This window comes from Sarcophilus harrisii, chromosome 1 (genome assembly GCF_902635505.1).
Source record: "Sarcophilus harrisii chromosome 1, mSarHar1.11, whole genome shotgun sequence".
NCBI classification, from domain to species: domain Eukaryota; kingdom Metazoa; phylum Chordata; class Mammalia; order Dasyuromorphia; family Dasyuridae; genus Sarcophilus; species Sarcophilus harrisii.
In genome coordinates this window covers 184,609,813-184,629,306 of record NC_045426.1, presented here as the reverse complement: position 1 = coordinate 184,629,306, position 19,494 = coordinate 184,609,813, and the positions used below count along the sequence as shown (strand labels likewise).

Here is a 19,494-nt window from a genome sequence, read left to right as displayed (position 1 = left end):
GAATAAGTTATAGTACCATTTCAGTGAGAAAACATCACAATATATTTCATTCAAATTCTTCCCATTATTCTCCAAGCAGTTACTATTGTATACAAACAAGATATTGACTCTGATAAATATTTTGAGACAAGTAATATTTCATCTAACTAGAATCTTGCCAAAAATGCATGGAAAACTAAAGCATCATGATAGGGGTAGGAAATTTGTTTTCATAATGATATGATATATAAAATGATGCTTCTAAAACAGTTCTTGAAAATGTAGAATGTCTAGGTACAGTAGCATAAGTCTCTAAAACAAAAACATGACCTACTATATTATTTAACTCCCTCATTGGATAATTTATATTTATAAGTGGTAGAAACAGGAAAATATTGTAACAGATATACTAAATATGGTTTCTTTATTTAAATGTTGACAGTTTATAATCCATCTTATTTCCAAAAAGACTTTAGGCAGTTAATAAAAAATGGTATTTTATTCTTTACTATCTGCAAGTATCCTACCTTAAATCGAACTCCTTCTTCCAAAACAACAAATCCTTTTGAAGGGGTCAGATCTTCAGATAGTTTTGAAGAATTTACTTCATTTACAATAAATTGTACAGTCACAGTTCCAAACAATCCTTGGGCAGGTTCTCGAACAACGTATAATACTGCAACACTTTCCTGGATATAGAGGGCTGTTGGTTCTCTTAGGAAAAAATGTTCACTATTGTTAAATGACAGAACTCCAGGGCCATCATCATTGGCAAGTATGGTAATTAAAGCTGTCAAAATAAAAACAAAAAACAAAAAACAAAAAAAACCCCACGAAATCAATATGCAGTAGGCTGTAATTGCTAAGCACTTAGAAGCCATTCAGTGAATACTTGTTAAACTGAAATGAATACTTCTTTTCTAAATGGAGAGGACATAGACGAGAAGTAGAGAAGAGAAAAAAGGAAAGAGAAAGGAACAAAAAGAAAAAGAGAGAAGAAATAGAACAGAATGAACAAATGAAAAAAGTATTAATTGTTTACCATGTACAAAGATGTGGGCTAAACACTGGGAATAAAAAATTTAAAAAGACAGAAAGGTCTAGCGCTCCTTAGGGTGCTGCAGCAAAGTAAATTATAATGTATCTTCTTTAGAATCATTTCCTCTCTTAAAATTGTTATCTATTTCTGATTATATGTTATTTGATAGTTGTAAGGACTTAGAATCAAAGAGAGGAAAAAAAGGGAAGGAGGAGAGATAGGAGAAGGAAAACAGTGGGGGGAAGCGAAAGGCAAGGGAGAGATAAAGGAGAAAAGCGTGCAATAATCTAGTATAAGTCTAGTATAAACATTATGAAGAATACTTAAAGGGAGGACCTGAAAAGATTTCTTGGGAAATCTTCATATGTAAACCAGACTGACACCTACATGGTCCTCCATAGGGGCCTAGAAGACCATATACCTTAGCCTAGCATCCCAGGTCAGAAGTAGAGATAACTTAGTCTAACCTCCTTATCTTGCAGATGGAGGGCACTGATCATCACATGGTTGCCTTAAGCTACAGAGTTTGAACACAGCCAGATCCCAAGTCCAGTGATCATTTCCATAAGCCATCAGACCTATGTTTCTCCCTTCCATTGATAAAGTATGTCAGAAAATGACAAAGAAACTCTCTAAAGAGAATAAAAATATAATCCAGGGTAGCTAGGTGGCCCAGTGGATAGAGCACCAGCCCTAAAGTCAGGAGTACTTGAGATCAAATCTGGTCTCAGACACTTAACACTTCCTAGCTGTGTGACTTTAGGCATGTCACTTAACCCCAACTGCCTCAGCAAAAATTAAAATAAAATAAAAATATTATAATCCACTACTAGGGCACCTAAGTGCCCAGTCTGCAATCAAGAAAATTCCTTTTCCTGAGATCAAAGCTGGCTTCAGATACTTATTAGTTGTGAGACTGTGGACAAGTCACTTAACCCTGATTGCCTTAGTTTCCTCATTTGCAAAATAAGCCAGAGAAGGAAATGTTAAGCCCTACAGAATCTTTGTCAAGAAAACCCCAAATGGAATCACAAGCAGCTGGATAAGACTGAAAAACACTACACAACCACAACAATCCACTACTTTTTAAAGAATATTGATACTTTGCATTTTTGTAGCATTTTAAAGTTTGTGAAGCCCTTAACAAATATTATCTCATTAGATACTCACAACTCTGGGAGGGAGGGGCTTATTATTATCATCCCATTTTTACAAGTGGGAAATTTGAATGACCTAATCAGAGTTAAATACCTACTAATTGTCTGAAGCCAGATTTAAACTCCGATCTTTCTGATTCCAGGCCCAATACTTTATCTAAGATGCAACTAGATAGGTTGCCCTCAAATAGTTTTATTTAAATATTAGCTATTTAAGAATGACAAAGTGTCAATTAATGGTATAATTGTAGAATTTTAAGAAAATTATAAAAACAAAAAGGGTCAGGAATGATATGTATATGTATGTCTCTCTATATACATATACATGTGTGTATGTATGTGTTTTTCTCCTATATTTTACATGACACTCCCATCTTCCTATAATATTTTTAAAACTTTTTGCCTATATTTTTCTCTGCATAATTTTCCTGAGAAATTTCATTCCAGTTTTGAAATAGCAGGTAGATTTTATGCAGCTATTCAGGGGCTTTAAGAATCTTCATTTTAAAGCTAGAAGCAATAATACATGAAAAGCAAGAGATTATGTTGCTTAAAACTCTTTACATTTTTCACTCTTTCTTCTCTAACTGAAGACTCTTTTCACATGAAATCATATGTATTTATAGGCGTGTTATGGAAAAAAAGAAGACAATGGCTTAAAGGAGCAGCAAGGAACACAAAGGCACTAAAGTACTGACTTTCCATATAACTTCATTTGCACTTTTCTTTACCCACTTCTTATCTTCCTAGAAGTCAGCAAACAATATGGTTCTCAATTTTTGTTAACTCATAGTTATGCCATGAGGAATCATGACACCCTGAGTGTCTCAGGGTGGCAACATTATAGGAAATTTGGGAGTTTAAGGTGTGGGTACTTTTATATGAATTCAAGATGTGGTAGTTTTATGTGAATTCAAGGTGTGATATGTTTTAAAGTTACCTTAGGGATCATAGTCAAGTTTTATTTATTTTGTAAATAATATATTAAGCATTCTATGTATGCTAAGTAAGAAATATCAAACAGAATTATGTACTTATAAATTTTCTATTTTCACTAATACAAGAGCCAAAATCTTATGTGCCATGGCATGTTTTTGGAGAAACATTAACATAGAATCCAGTCAACAGTAAACTAATGATTTTATTTGCTATTTATATTTATTATACTTGTCTTATATTTATTATGTGCTGAATTTTATTGCATCTTTGAATAGATGATGACTTGTTTCAATGGTAAGCGTTATTCAGTCTTTGAAACAATTTTCCATACAGATTATCAAAGTGTTAGATTGTATGATTAATTCTATTGTGGTGTTAAAAATGTCTTTCCTGTATTAAACATTAATTGAAATAAAAATTAAATATTAGTTGTTACTCAATAGATTCCTATAGAGGATGAAATGAAATACAATGACTTAGCTATCTGTTTAAGATTCCATTGTACTTTCTACCCTATAATATAGCTAAGAAGATAATACTGAAGTGAGTTGCTAGTTGTTTTTCCCCCAGGCTAAGCACTTATCAATGGAAATTACATTAAAGAACATTCATTACCATCTACTTTTTCACTGAATCTTTTCCATCTAACTTAATGTGAATCATAGGATAGTATTTTTACCTTTTGGTTGTTTGCTTACTTTTATTTTTTTCTTTCTCATTTTTTTCCTTTTTGATATTATCTTTCTTGTACATCATGATAAATGTGGAAATATGTTTAGAAGAATTACATGTTTAACCTATCTTGGATTATTTGCTGTTCAGAGGAAGGGGTGGGTGGAAGAGAGGGAGAAAAAATTGGAACACAAGGTTTTGTAAGGGTGAATGTTGAAAACTATCTTTGCATGTATTTGGAAATAAAAAGCTATTATTAAAAATATAAATATATATAACAAAGTAAAACAAAAAATGTATATTTTTCATTGTGATACAAAACTTAAGCATTTTTTTCCACTCTAAATGAGAGTGAAGCAGATCAAACACTCTAGTATTGCTTAATCTTTTTCACTACTCCAGTCTACTTTGATGTAGATAATTTTAAAAGTTAAAGAAGAAATGAAGAGAAATTCTATGAGAAAATATGATTTCATTACCTGTTGTATTTTCCCCCAGCTCGAGTCCAGGAGAGGGATTAGTTAAAATCATCAAAAATTTTTCATCTCCTTCAGGTATTTCATCATCAAGAATTGTGATTTCAATGTTTTTATGCCTCTCTCTATCAGCAAAGTGAAGAATCTGGTCACAAAAATGTTGACAGTATTAAAATGAAAAGAATCAGTATTTGCTATATAACACTTATTTAGAAAAAAACAGTATGATGGCTTACAAAGATATCCTGAGGTTCACTTCATGATACTGGCTCTTTGTGGCAAGGTTTTATGCTATACTTAATATCTGGTTCAGACCAAGTCTTCTTTTTAAGACACTGCATCCTACCACACTCTCACCTCCCCAAATAATTTCTTTGGTCAAATCCTGATTTTAAATCCAAATGCAAATATATACTAACTGTGATCCTGAATAAAGTCATTTAAATCCTCTTTGCTTCAGTTTCCTCATAAATAAAATAAGAATAATAATAGCATCTACCTCTTAAGGTTGTTATATCAAATGAGGTAGTATTTATATAATGGTTAAAAACTTTAAAATGCCATATAAATGCTATTATTATTACTGTTAATGTTTTTAAACGGTATTTCAAAGGCAGTATAATTGAGAAAAATATAACCAACTTTTGATAATGATCATGCTTTATTGGGATTACCATCTCCTGTTATAAATTTTAATATCACTTGTTGGTTGAAACCATTTATATTACATATTTCTTACAAGTCCACATGAAAATATTGCACTAAAATTATCTATAGGAAAAAATAGAATCCTTATACTTTTTCGTTATTTCTCTGATTCAGCATCTACTCAGTGCAACTCACAGTATAAAAATGATAAATAGGATGTTATGTCTGACTTCATGCAATTCACAATTCACCAGTGCCTATAAAATGTGTATACAGATCAATACTGTACAAAATCGAGTTTAAATAAGTATATAAGAAGTACAAAGTGCTAAGAGATCAGACGTGTCCGGGATAAATAAGTTGGGAAAACTACTGATGATATAAGTATTTTCATCTATTTAGAGAAGACCCAAGAGAAGAGCACCAGTTACCATCAAAAACACCCAGTTCCAGGTAGTCTCTACAGTCTAAGCCTAAAATGTGAGCAGAAGTAGTTGATCCTGAGGCTCAACTAGGGAAAAAACTTCAAGGTTTAATTTCATGGGTACATTACCTTCAGGCAATAGTGCATCATATAGTTAAGAGCCTGGAAAAATGAAGATGGCTTTCCTAAACAGTGGGACCAGTTTATAGCTCTTTTAACAATACATCAATGTGCATGTTTTACTGCAATCTCTCCACTATCTTTTTTTTTTTTTTTTTTTTTGACGGGGGTTTCAGTTTTGCCTATCTGTAAATAGATTTTTAAAAACCTATTTTAGAATTTAAAACACTCAAGCACTTTTATGTGACAAAAATGCTAGATTCCTTAAAAATAAGGGGACAATTTTTTTTCTGATGATGATTTTTGAAGTCACAAATGTCACAACTTACTGTAGCTTCCTCTTTATTAAAAAGGACACTTGCTATAGTTCAAGACCTAAATATTTCTCATGTAACTAATATAATATAGCTTTCTAACTGAACATCTTATCTTTAGTCTCTCCCCTTTAAATCCAGTTTTTACTCATAATATTTTAATGCAAAGATCTGAAAATGATACTCCCATGGCCCTCCCAATTTTCCTTAAGGATAAAATATAGCTCCTTAACCACATTTAAGGCCCTCATTAATTTGATTCAAAAATACCTCTCCAATGTTATTCCACTACTTCTGTATATATATTTTATATTTCATATATACATGTATACATTTTGCATTTCATTAAATATTTTCCAATTTCATCCAATCATCTCCTGCCTCCATGCATTGATACAGATCTCTATGATCCAACCTACATACAAAATACAATTAGTTGTTGCCTGGGGATTTCTAATGAAGGGAAATCTATTATCTCTAGATACAGCCAATTTCATTTTTGTATAGTTCTGATATTAAGAAAGTTTTCCTAATATATAATAAAGACCTGCCTTTCTGTAACTTCTACCCATCACTTTAGTCTCACTAATCTATAAACTCCCCATAGTTCTTACTACAGGGAAACTATGTTGAAGGAGGAAATTCTACTCAGTGAGTGTGGTGATGGAGTGGAAATGCTAAAGAGATGGCTGGAAAAGGGAAAGGAAAGAGATCAAAGAATTCAGATGATTTTCCTCACTTTATCACTGCATCTTATCATGCAAAAGTAGTATTTCTCATTAATAAGTAACTTCTATTTATGATAAAAATAATATAATAACCTGCTTCAAAAAACAGAAGCGTATTGAGCTCATTGTATAAGCCTAATTTTATAAGTTCCACTAAAATTATATTAAAATTAAATTTGATTTTAAGATAGAATTGCACGTAAATTTTCCATCTTTACTAGGTTTTCATTACCATGACCTTAGTACAGACTTCAAAATAAATCATGAATTATATTGATTCCTACCATTGGAGTAAAGTTATAATCCACCTCTAGTTGTGCTTCCAAATTCTGTGCATACACAAACAAGGACACATGGCCAAGTGACCCTCCACTTCGGTGTGCCACCAGTGTTAAGCTTCCTTGTGATTCTTGTACTTCAAACCTCAAAAAAAAGAGAAATAATGCACTTTCAAGTATGTTGTTGGTGGTAAAGTTGCAAAGCTAATTTTATAAAATCACATATTCACAAAACAAATTCATGTAACTAATTCAGTTAGTTACAGGAACTACCTGGTATTGTGCCATTTAATCTTTCCTCTGACTCCATCATTAGCATCAATAATAATCTGTGCTGTTAAGCCTTCTGAATCTAAAAAGCAAAACAGATATTAGTAGTAGTGAGGATGATGATGATCATAATATTTATTATTTTGTTCAATCACTTAAATAGTGTCCAACTCTTTGTGACCCTATTTGTGGTTTTCTTGGTAAAGATGATAGAGTGTTTTGCCATTTCCTTTTGCAGCTAATGTTATAGAAGGAACTGAGACAAACAGGATTAAAGTGATTTGTCCAAGGTCACACAGCTGGTACATATCTGAAGCCACATTTGAACTCAGAGAGAGGAGTTCTAACTCCTGGTCTAGCATTCTATCTGCTGCACCTAACTGTTCTAGGGATAACAACAATAACATGCTTATATTATTTTTTTTTTACAAAGGCACACAAAGCATTTACCTATATCTCATGTAATTTTCACATCAATGCTGTCAGGTAGAACTTTACTGATAAAGAAATTTACAATGGTTAAAAATCACACTTTCATTCATAAATGGATAGAAATCCAATGCGGCTATCCAGAATAATTCATTCCCCAAAGATGTCTAATTGTTAAGATTTCACTGTAATTTATGTTATTGCCAGTTAAGGGGAAGAGGATTGGGAGGAAGAATGAGAATAATTCAGGTGGTATGGTATGGAAGAAAGGCTCTTGGACTTGGAGTCATAAGATTCAGGTGTAAATATTGGTTGCAGAACCAGGGATGTGACCAAGGTCATATCACTTCACTTCTCCGAGCCTCAATTTCTTTATCTGCTAAATGGAGAGAGTAATATCTCTTTTTACACTGCCTTATAATTTTGTTATAGAAAGTACTCTGTGAACGTCAAAATATTGTTCTTAACTACTTAAAGAATTTAAACATTAAGAATTTCCCTAAACTTTGCAGAAACTACATAGCACTCTGACATAGAAAATATTTTCTAGGTTGCAACTTTAGTGACCATCACATTATTATCTTTTTGGGTTAATGAAGTCAAGTCCAATTACAAACTAGTTCTTTCAGCTGAAGATTCCCTATTGGCATGAGTATGAAATCCAATGAAAATAGCTATTAGATAGAATTAGCAATAATAATTCAGAATGAAATATACATAATTGGTATAAATAATTGGGTGGAAAATATATGAGAAATAATACCTTTACATTTGTTAAAAAAAAAAAAAAAAGTATTAGTTCTCTAAAGCTATTAACCTACAATTAGTTGAAAATAATTTATTTACAAATAAGTACTGAAGACTCCCAGAAATTGTACCTTAGATTAAGAATAAGTTATATTTCTTTTCTAGATGCTTATTTCACTTTTGTATCCTGTTTCTTTCTTTCTAGCTCTAACCTCTCTTAGCCTATTATATCTTTCAACCAAAAATAAGAGACTCCAGTTAGTATCACTTTTACATTTACATTTATATTTTGGTAGTAACATTCTCTTCCTAACCCTTTGGAAGAGTTGAATTTCAAGGGACTCTTGTTAACTAGGCTGACAACAATAACATGTCCTTCCTGTTTCCAAATATTTAGTAGGAATTTGTCCTATATTTTGCTATATTTCTTATATATTCTAAACAGAGTTTAATCTTTATAAATGTGTATAAAGCTTTACCTTTCAGTCTGTAATGAATTAATTGAATGAGTTCTAAAGGCATGCAGAGGAAAGATAAGGGAGAAAAGTTAAAAAAAAAAAAAGAAACAGAGATTATAATAAGATTGCTGTTTAATAAAAAATGATAGTGAATCATGATCATTTGCTACTTAAGGGCTAAAAAGAAAATGAACTAATTTAAACAAATAATAAGACATCAAGTGCCATATACAAATTAAAGCACTGACTACTTTTTGAGAAAAACAAATTTAGATTAGTAGATAGACAAATATGAAAATAACCTAAAATAATTAGGATAGATCAAGAACCTTATAAAATTGAAATGTTTACTATATTATCTACTATTCAAAAATCACAAAATAAAGAGAAATCTAAATTATTAAAGTCTAAAGTAATTATTTTTGTTTGTTCTTGACATTACATGAAACATTAGAATAAAATCATTTATCAACATAAAATAAATTAATTTGTATAATGCCAATTGAAGAGAAAGAAAATTATACCTAGTCTAGGAGGGAACGAAGTCAGAGGAGCCATGATAAGTTCAACTGATGTTAAATTGACCAGAAAGTATTCTTCTAGTTCAGGCATGTCATCCTGAAAAAGCATACACATTAGTCTTTTCATTATCCTCTCAAAGTAGTTTTGCCTGTCATAGGCTATTTTATAAATTGTCTTGTTGATGTTCATATTAAATGGTCTTAAGGGAAATCTAAAGTTACAAGCATGAGATGGAAAAGACATTTGCCTTATTCTTATGTCCAAAAGTATTTATAGTAATCCTAGTTGATAGATGCCAATCAAGCCAAATATAGTATTATTATCAAGACTGTCTCTAAGATAGATGTTCATAAAAAAGTTTTAATGGGGATGAAAGACTGAAAAGTCCCAGCATTCTAAATATCTACTATGAACAATTTTCATGCTAAATATCCATCATATATTTTTGATGGAAACAAGTCCACACACAAGGGAAATAAGAGAGATAAGGTCAGGTCCAGCAAAAATCAGACAAGTGGACTAAAAATTAAAACTATACTTCTCCTTTTGCTTGATTTTTATACAATTTTATTCTATCATTTATTAATGTTCTAGTATTAGTAGAGCACAGTATTAGGCTGGACATGTAGACAAAAATTAATATACCAATAGGGAAAAACCTAAAAAATTGAATAATCTCTATTTCTTGCCACTGCTATAGACAAAGTTAAAAAAAAAAAAAGTAGTTCCTTCACTGCCTTTACCAATTGTTTATTATCACAATACTTTTAGGTTTTAATCAATAACATGGGAAACAAAAAGAGGTAGAAACAAGAGGGATAGAGTAATGAAGATAGATGTATTTTTCCAAGAAATGGGCCTCTGGAAGCAAAGGAAGAAGCTTAGACTCAAATTGAAAAGCTCCTTAGTTCTAAGAGAAATTTAAGACAATTTACAAACTTTACAAAATAACATTTCACATATGGAAAAAGAACACCAAAATGCTATATCTTATGGTACCAAATACATGACAATAGCACCATATGAAGTTAAATGTTAGCTTAGCAAAAAAATTATCAGTGACTTCAAGTATTTGATCTTTTTCATTTGTCTGTAATTTTGTGCACTGAATATCCCAAATATAATATCAATAATATGTCACTTTAAACTTTACAAAGAATTTTATATATGCTAATAATTTAATTAATGCAATATTTAATTTTATAATATAATAATGATCTATTAAATACAATGCTGAAACAGCCTATAATTATGAAAAAAAAGATAATTTTCAGGTCATTTTTTTTCCACAAATAAACTTAATATCAGATTAGACTCCCCAGGGCTGAAATTCCTTTATACTTGGAATGAATAAAAAACCAACTTAAGATGGCCCATATAGAGCAATATGTAACATAGGCCAAACACTACATTTGTTTAACAAGCTTATAACAATACTCTCTCTACCCTAACTATACACTCTTTGATCTAATTTATAAAGTTTTCTAATAAATCCTTTGGACATAAAATGATATTCCTCAAGATATAGATAGGCCATGTTTTTCTAAAAGCCATTGCCTACTTCTTGGGGAAAATTTAGCAAAATTTAATAGAACTAAACAAATAACTAAACAAAGAAATATAAGCAGTTATTTTAAAAAGTCTTTGGATTTGATATCAGCACTGACAGTACAAGTTTGAAATCTTACATAAAAGCAAAAAATGACCTAACAGAGTACAGAAAGAGAAAGCATGGGAGGAGAGGGAAGTTTCAGTGTATATACAATTATAATCTAAGAGATCAAACATAGCTAGATGTCTCTTTCCAACAATATAGATAGAATATTCCATAAACTTCAGCATTCTTATGTTGCTTATTAAGACATAGCATTATCGTAAAGAATTTTACCTCCAGGATAGTAATATTGATGGCAGCTGATGTTTCCCCTTCCCTTAATATTAGGGAACCAACTACTGGAATAAAATCAACTCCAGGTTCTGCTAAATTTCCATCTGTCTGATTCTTTAGACTAAGCATCCCAGGAACTGTAGCATAGGTGATATTTATAATGCCTAGTTGCATTGGTGGAGAAAAGAAATTTGCATTATTTAAGATTTTAAGTTACTATCATATAATCTTTTTTGCCTAGTAGACAGACACCTATATCCTTTCAATTCGATAATCCTTTGTCAATCCTTTACTTTGGACAATCTATTTCTCTGGAAGTTCCCCAACACCAATGAAATCACAGGCCTAGACTAAAAAAACAAACAAAAAACCTAACACAATTGCTTGTACATAGATGGCATTTAATTGAACTTATTCATAGGACCATCACTCTAGTTGGAAGTGATTTAAGAAACTATTAATCTCACATTCTCCTGATTTTCTTTCTGCCTTTCTAAATGTCTCCTCCTTTGTCCCTTTCACTAGTTCTTCTTTCCTCTAGATTTGAACAGAGCAATATCCCTCCCCTCAAAGCTCTCTCCTTACCCTACTTTATTCATCTATTTTTACACCTTCTTTTTTGGTGATCTCATGCACTTGTCCAGTGCATAATTATAAACTATTCCTAATTTCTTTCCCAAATTCACAATTATCCTCTCTAAATAACTAGTGGAAATCTCCAGAAGGATTTCCTATCAAGACCACAAGATCAGTCTCTCTGAAATAACTCATTATCTTCCCTCTATGCTCCTGACTTCCCTCCTGACCAAGTTTTATCTTTCCCTGGTGTTCTCCAAATACTATGTTCGTCCTAGAAGAGGCCATTCTCTGGAGCATGATCCTTTGAAAGGAAATTTCAGTGCTGCCTCTAATATTTTTTTTCTTGATGAAAATGATTTCTTTCTCACTGGATCTTCTTCAGTCCTAGTGTATGATTATACTGGTGCAGAGCATTCCACAACCAGTTTGCTTATCCATTCTCAAATCCATAGGTATCTATTTTGTTTCTAATTCTTTGCTATCGCAAAAAAAAAAAAAAAATGCTGCCATAAATATTTATATATTTTCCTGGTGAAGAAAACGTCTGGCAGCAAAGAAAGACAACTGCTTAGCTTGTAACTGGGATACTGAGATATATTCAAGGACATCTTTGCCCAGATAGATTAAATCTTGATTGGGAGAAGAAATTAAATGAATATTTTAAAGAGAGTAATTCTACGTAATGACTACCCCAGAGACACACAGTACTACTTGAATTCAAGACTTCCTGATTTCTAAGTTGGTTTTCTCTACACAACTTGATACAGCCACATCCGATCTAACCAAACTTTCTATTGTTTCCCGGCACTTAGGTCATGTTTGTTTCTATGGTTACCTCTGGATATATTTTATCATTTCCATGACATTGTAAATTTCTTAAGGGTAGAAATAAAGTCTTACTTATCTCTGTATCTTTCCTAGTACTTAGAAAGATATATAGAAAGAATTTCACTTAATAAATGTTCAAATTAAAGCTGAGTTAAATATTATAAACTGATAAAAAAAAAAAAACTCATTCTTTTTGAGATAATACAAACCTAGGGATCCAAATTCTCTGTTGATGAAAAGTTGGATGGTTATATTTGCTTCTTGGACCAAAACAAATCTTGAGGAAGGAGCAAAATTCAAAACCCCATGTGGTTCATCACTCGCCTCCACTGTCAATACAGCTTCATACCCTTGGCTGTCAGTTATAGCCATTCCAGTTGAGAAGATTCCTGAAAAAGTCATCAGACTGAATGAGAAGTTTTGTTAACAATCGAGCATCATTTCCTATATTCTTGATATCTTTCTTCTATTCTGTTCTTTATGCTTAATTTGCTAAAAATTATGCAAAAAGAAAAAAACCAAAGAATTATATTTTTGTAATTTTTACTCTTCTATATTTGACATTCTACATCATTCCCATGTTTAGAATTTTATAGATTAGACAATGGAAGCTATCTATTTGTATTTTCCTAATAGTTAAACATTAACTTATTCACTAGGTCTTGCTGTTATCATTACTTGCACTTCTGGTCTAAGCTATACAATAGAATTAAAGTACAAAACAGATGCAATCAACTTCATAAAGGATTTTATAATCTAATTAGTAGGAATGGGACTGCTTCACTTTCAGAGAAACCATTAATACTAAATTTTCATGGATTTGGGATTGGCAAATAATTTCAAGCTGTTCTGATTTTTTTTTTGCAATAACAATTTCACGACTCCTAATCTGTAAAAACAAAAAATGTAAAAGAATAACAGAGCAGCTAGGTGGTACAGTGGGTACAGCACTGGCTCTAGGTGGAGTCAGGAGAACCTGAATTCAAATCCAAACTCAGATACATACTAGCTATGTGACCCTGGGAAAGTCATTTAACCCTAACTGGATCAAAAAGAATAATGAAAAATAAAAGAATAATATAAAGAATTGATGAAATTTGTTTTTTTTTTTAATAGATAGGGATGATGGTCATTACCATTTTTCTCTTTCATAAAATAGTATTAAATTATAGAAATAATTTAATCAAAGTCTAGGTTACCTTGTGTTCTGACATTATACAAAATCACTTGATATTCTTCTTTTTCCTCAGGAATGTCATCGTCCAATAAATGCACTGAAAATGTTTGGTTTAGAGATCCCTATTCCATACAAAGATAGATAAATTCTCATTATCATCATTGAAAATTGACTATGTCTAACATGTAGAAAGTCTACTCAGTATTTACATATTTATAAATATAATCACATAACATTTCCCATCTTAGAAGTTGAAATCTGATTGGGGAGGTACAACTTGGGAAGTTGCAAGGCTGTTCTATTCCCTAGAACTTCTACCCTGGAGCTCCTATTGTTCTAATTAGTGATTACCTCATTCACCCACTGTATCTAGGAACAATTCTGATCACATTTCATTTTACGCAGTGGCCATCTTCTCACTTGCCATCTTGCCACTAGGTTCAAGTATTCTCTGTGATATCCTCTTCTTATTTCCCCCACAAAGGAGCTCCCTGAAAGATGCCGTTCTAGATAATTAATCAAATCAACTATGTCATAATTCCTGGGGAAAGTATGTTAATTTATTCCCTTGAAGCAACACAAACCATCCCTGTGACTTCCTTAAAAAAATAATAAGTTTTTGTTAATGCTATTTCCTGAATCATCATAGTTATCTCAAGCATTCTTTCTATTTCCTCTCCTATTGGAAAGCCATCCAATAAAACAAATATTATTTTTAAAAAAGGAAAAAATCAACAAAACTGATTGATACATTGAAAAAGTCTGAAAACATGTATAATGTGTAACACCTGTGAATCTTCTACTTCCACAAAAGATTTGGTTGGGTTTGTTCGATCATATCTCTTCATTATATCTTGATCTTTATAATTTTGTTATATCTATTTTTATTTTTTGGTGTATAGTTGTTCTTTCCATTTGTATTGTAATTACAAATAAATTTTATTATTTATTTAGCTCTGCTTACTCTACTGTATCAGTTCATATAGCTCTTTCCACATTTCCCTGTATTCACCACACACCTTTTCTTTTTTAAAAAAAAATTCATTTTCCTTATTAAAGCTTTTAATTTTCAAAACATATGCATATAATTTTCAATATTCACCCTGCAAAACCTTGTATTCAAAAGTTTTCCCCTCCATTCTCCTCACTCCCTCCCCTAGATGGCAAGTAATCCAACATATGTTTGACATGTAGAATTCTTCTATACATATTTCCACAATTATGGAGCACAAGAAAAATCAGATTAAATGGGAAAAAATGAGAAAAAAAACAAAATGCAAACACACTAAAAGTGAAAAATTTGTGAAAATACTATTATTGTGATCCACACTCAGCTCCCACCATTCTTTCTCTGGATGTAGATGCCTCTCTCCATCACAAGTCTGTTGTAATTGGCCTAATTGTTGAAAAAAGCCACGTCCATTAGAGTTGATCATTACATAATCTTGTAACTCTGAACAATGTTCTCTTGATTATGCTCACTTTACTTAGCATCAGTTCATGCAAGTCTCTCCAGGACTTCCTGAAATTATCCTGCTGATAGTTTCTATTTCCATTGTATTCCATTACATCCATATACCATAACTTATTCAACCATTCTCCAACCGATGGGTATCCGTTCAGTTTCTAGTTTCTTGTCAATACAAAAAGGGTTGCCTGCAAATATTTTTGCCCATGTGGGTCCTTTTCTCTTTTTAATGATCTCTCTGGGATACAGGCCCAGTGGAGACACTTCTGGATCAAAGGATTTGCACGAGCCCTTTGAACATAGTTCCAACTTGCACTCCAGAATGGTTGGATCAGTTCACAACTCCAGCAAGAATGAATGTGTCCCAGTTTTCTCATATCCACTTCAACATTCATCATTATCTTTTCCTGACATCTTAGCCATTCTAAGAGGTATGTAGTGGTATCTCAGAATTATCTTAATTTACATTTCTCTGATCAATAGTGATTTAGGGCATTGTTTCATATGACTAGAAATGGTTTTAATTTCCTCATCTGAAAATTGTCTGTTCATATCCTTTGATATGTTGGAGACATATTTATCAGTTGGAGAATGGCTTGAATTCTTACAAATTTGAGTCAGTTCTCTATATGTTTTAGAAATGAGGCCTTTATCAGAACCCTTGGATTTAAACATTTTTCCAAGTTTAATGATTCCCTTCTAATCTTGTCTGCATTGGTTTTGTTTGTACAAAACCTTTTTAATTTAATATAATCAAAAGTATCCATTTTGCATTCTATAATGTACTTTAGTTCTTTGGCCACAAATTCCTTTCTTCTCCACAGATCTGTGAAATGGCGATACTAAAAGCAAATTAGAAGAAAAAAAAGACAGTCTATGTCTAAATCATGAACCCATTTCGAACTTATCTTGGTAGAGGGTGCTAGATATGGGTCATTGCCTAGTTTCAGACATATTAATTTTTATTTTTCCAGAAATTTCTGTCAAATAGTAAATTCTTATCTCAGAAGCTGGGGTCTTTAGGTTTATCAAACACTAGATTACTATAGTCATTGACTATTGTATCTTGTAAACCTAACCTATTCCACAGATAGTACCAAATGGTTTTGATGACCACTGCTTTATAATGTGGCTTTAGGTCTGATAAAGCTAGGTCACTTTCATTGGCATTTTTAAAAAAAATTAATTCCTTTGAAATTCTTGACCTTCTGTTCTTCCAGATAAACTTTGTTATTATTTTCTCTAGCTCTTTAAAATAATTTCTTGGTAGTTTGATTAGTATAGAACTGAATATGTAGATTAATCTGGGTAAAATTGTCATTTTTATTATATTATCTTGGCCTATCCATGAGCACTTGATATTTCTCCAATTGATAACATCTGACTTTGTGTGGAAAGTGTTTTGTAACTGTATTCATATAGTTCCTAACTTTGTCTTGGCAGGTAGACTCCCAAGTATTTTATATTATCTATAGTTATTTTAAAAGGAATTTCTCTTTGTATCTCTTGCTGCTGGACTTTATTGGTAACATGAAAATGTTAATGATTTATGTGGATTTATTGTTTCCTGCAACTTTGCTAAGGTTGTCAATTGTTTCTAGTAGTTTTTCAGTTGATTCTCTAGATTTTTCTAAATATATCACCATACCATCTGCAAAGAATAATAACTTGGTTTCCTCATTACCTACTCTAATTCCTTTAATTTCTTTTTCTTCTCTTATTGCTAAAGATAACATTTCTAATATAATATTGAATAGTAATAGTGATAGACACATCTTTTCTTACAGTGTAGTAGAATTCCATTATAATTATATATTATAATTTGTTTAGTTATTCCCCAGGCAATAGGCATCTGTTTTTTCCTCCTAATTCTTAGCAATCTCAAAAAATGCCAACATAAATATTTTGGTGTATTTAGGGGCTTTCTTCTTATTTATGGTTTCTGTGGTAATATAAGCTCAATGATGGAATCTCTAGATCAAAGAGTATGGATATTTTTAGTAATTTTATTTGTATAATTACAAATTGCTTTCCAAAATAGTTGTACTAATTCAAAATTCTACCAGTAATGTAGTAACATATCTATCATTCCACGATTTTTCCAACATTTCCAACAATTTCCAAAATTGATTTTCCAACATTCCAACATTGTAATTTTTTCTACTTTATAAGGTATCTGGTTAAATTCTGAGGGTTGTTTCAGTTTACAGTCCCTGTAACTGTCCAGACCAAAACATTCTTTCTGGTCATCACTATTCTTTATTTATTCTCTCTCCCAATTAAAATTTAATCTTCTTGAGGACAAACCTTGTCTTAATTTTTCTATGTGTAATTTTAGCCCTTAGCACATCATATGGCTCATAGTAAACAATGAATACATGCTTTTCCATTCATTAATTTTTAAATATGAAAAACACCACAAAATAGCATATTCTAAGTGTCAGATGGAAGACAAAGAAATAAGTGCTAGGAAAATTCAGAGAGAGTGACACTGGGGGATAAGATAATAAAGGAAAGTACTACAGAAAATATGAGACTTCAGGGAGATGAAGAAAGAAAGAAGCATGTAGATAAGTGGTAAGTAAAAAAATAGAACAGGAACAAAAACTCCAATGTAGAAATATGTATGGCATCAACAGAGAATGCTAACTATACTGATTTGGATAGAGCAAGCAGTTTATTTAGCAAACTAATGATAAGATCAGACAATGAGGCATAGCAAGCAGAGCCTTAGATACCATCTAAAGAGTTGAGATTTTAATCTGTTAACAATTTAGAATTATAGTCAAAGAGGTGTTTTAAAAACAATAATCTGATAGCAGTAAATAGTATGGACTAGAAGTCAGTAGAGGGATACTATTTATTAAGGATACTATTTAAGAGACTATAATAACAATTAAGTTATGATGTAATATGTGCCTAGGCCACAATGTGGGGAATGAAAATGGAAAGCAAGAGATGTATCTAAGAAATATTGGTAAAGAAGAATAAACGATAATTATTGAGGGTGGGAGAGAGTAAGGAAACATGAGAAATGAATCAGAATTAAAATATATTATATTTTTACTATAAATTTAGTGCTTTCCTTTGAAAGAATGCTTTTATTTTAAAAGATTTTTAAAAAAACTACCAGGAGGATTTGTACATAGTTGTAAAGTGCTCAAAAATTACATTACACATTACATAGCCATTTTACCAATTATATATTTCCGTAGAAATAATTACCAAAACTCCTTAAAGTTCAGAGATTCCAAGAAAAAAGGACAAACTCATCTTGCAGGTCCAAAATAATTTGCTATATTATAATTTTGGAGGAAGAAGGGGAACTATCAAGTTTATATAATTTTAGATTACTAAGTCGAGACACTGGAGCAACCTTAAGTACTACTGTGTCATCTAAGAGAAAATAACCCACATAAAGAATCTCTAGAAGTTCTGTCTAAAAGAAGTCTTCTCCACGGTATCAAAAATATAATCTTCAGATCTCCTTCTCTTTGTTCTTACCATACATATTTGGCATAGAAAAGAAACTCATAATTTTCACTAAATATTCATGTCAATTTTATATAAAGTTACCTCAAGAAAGAAGATTTCTCCACTAAAGTTATCAAAGTTATGCTCGAGATGATGACCAATAATTTTCCAGTCAACAGTAACATTTCCTCGACCAGGGGGTGTTCTTATGACATGGAATTCTAGATTTTCTCCTAAAAATGGCAAGAGCAGAAGTATGTCTCCTTAATAAAAAAAAATCACCTTTATATTAATACTCAATATAGTCAAAAGGTCTAGACACATATTATGTGATTCTATTATCATTCTCTCCACTGTTAAATATTTTGCCATCATTTGCTAAACTTTAAAAAATATTAATTCAGTAGCAAAAATGTTCTCTCTGAATTCTTGATGCTTCTAGTTATTTCAACTTCAGGAATATTAATACTTTAAAACTAGAAAGAACCTACCCACATACACACAAACAACATTCCACATGCTAAAATGAATACTCAAGGCACAATTTATATTTAACAGTGGGCCAATTTTCTCTTTACTCACCCAAATAACTAATACTGAAATGCAAGATATTTTATACAATGCATATATGAAAATGCTTGTAAATACTTCTAAGGCACATCTCTTTGGAATTTGATTTATGCAATACCATTATCTGCATTTTAAATATAAAAGAACAGGATCCTCAGGAAAACTAAAACAAAAGACCAGTTTATTTACATTTACATATTTTTGGTATTGCTCTTATAATCAAGCATTGTTTTGTAGTATTAGAGAGAACATGAGCTAAAAGCAAAAGCAAGCTTCTTGAAATCAAAGAGAATCTAAGATCTAAGAAATA

The 19,494-nt window shown here is 31.5% G+C and overlaps 1 protein-coding gene across 1 annotated transcript in view; it reads right to left on the bottom strand.

Moving 5' to 3' along the window:
* Positions 1–19,494, bottom strand: part of ADGRV1 (adhesion G protein-coupled receptor V1) — a 668,591-nt gene that overhangs the window by 522,266 nt on the left and 126,831 nt on the right. Inside the window, exons 35-43 of the mRNA XM_031938764.1 lie at positions 18,717–18,847; positions 13,695–13,794; positions 12,705–12,884; positions 11,089–11,252; positions 9,203–9,296; positions 7,048–7,126; positions 6,781–6,919; positions 4,266–4,407; positions 507–769 (exon numbers count right to left, since the gene is read on the bottom strand). Coding sequence (XP_031794624.1) covers positions 507–769; positions 4,266–4,407; positions 6,781–6,919; positions 7,048–7,126; positions 9,203–9,296; positions 11,089–11,252; positions 12,705–12,884; positions 13,695–13,794; positions 18,717–18,847 — 1,292 coding nt within the window. The remainder of the gene's footprint in view (positions 1–506; positions 770–4,265; positions 4,408–6,780; positions 6,920–7,047; positions 7,127–9,202; positions 9,297–11,088; positions 11,253–12,704; positions 12,885–13,694; positions 13,795–18,716; positions 18,848–19,494) is intronic.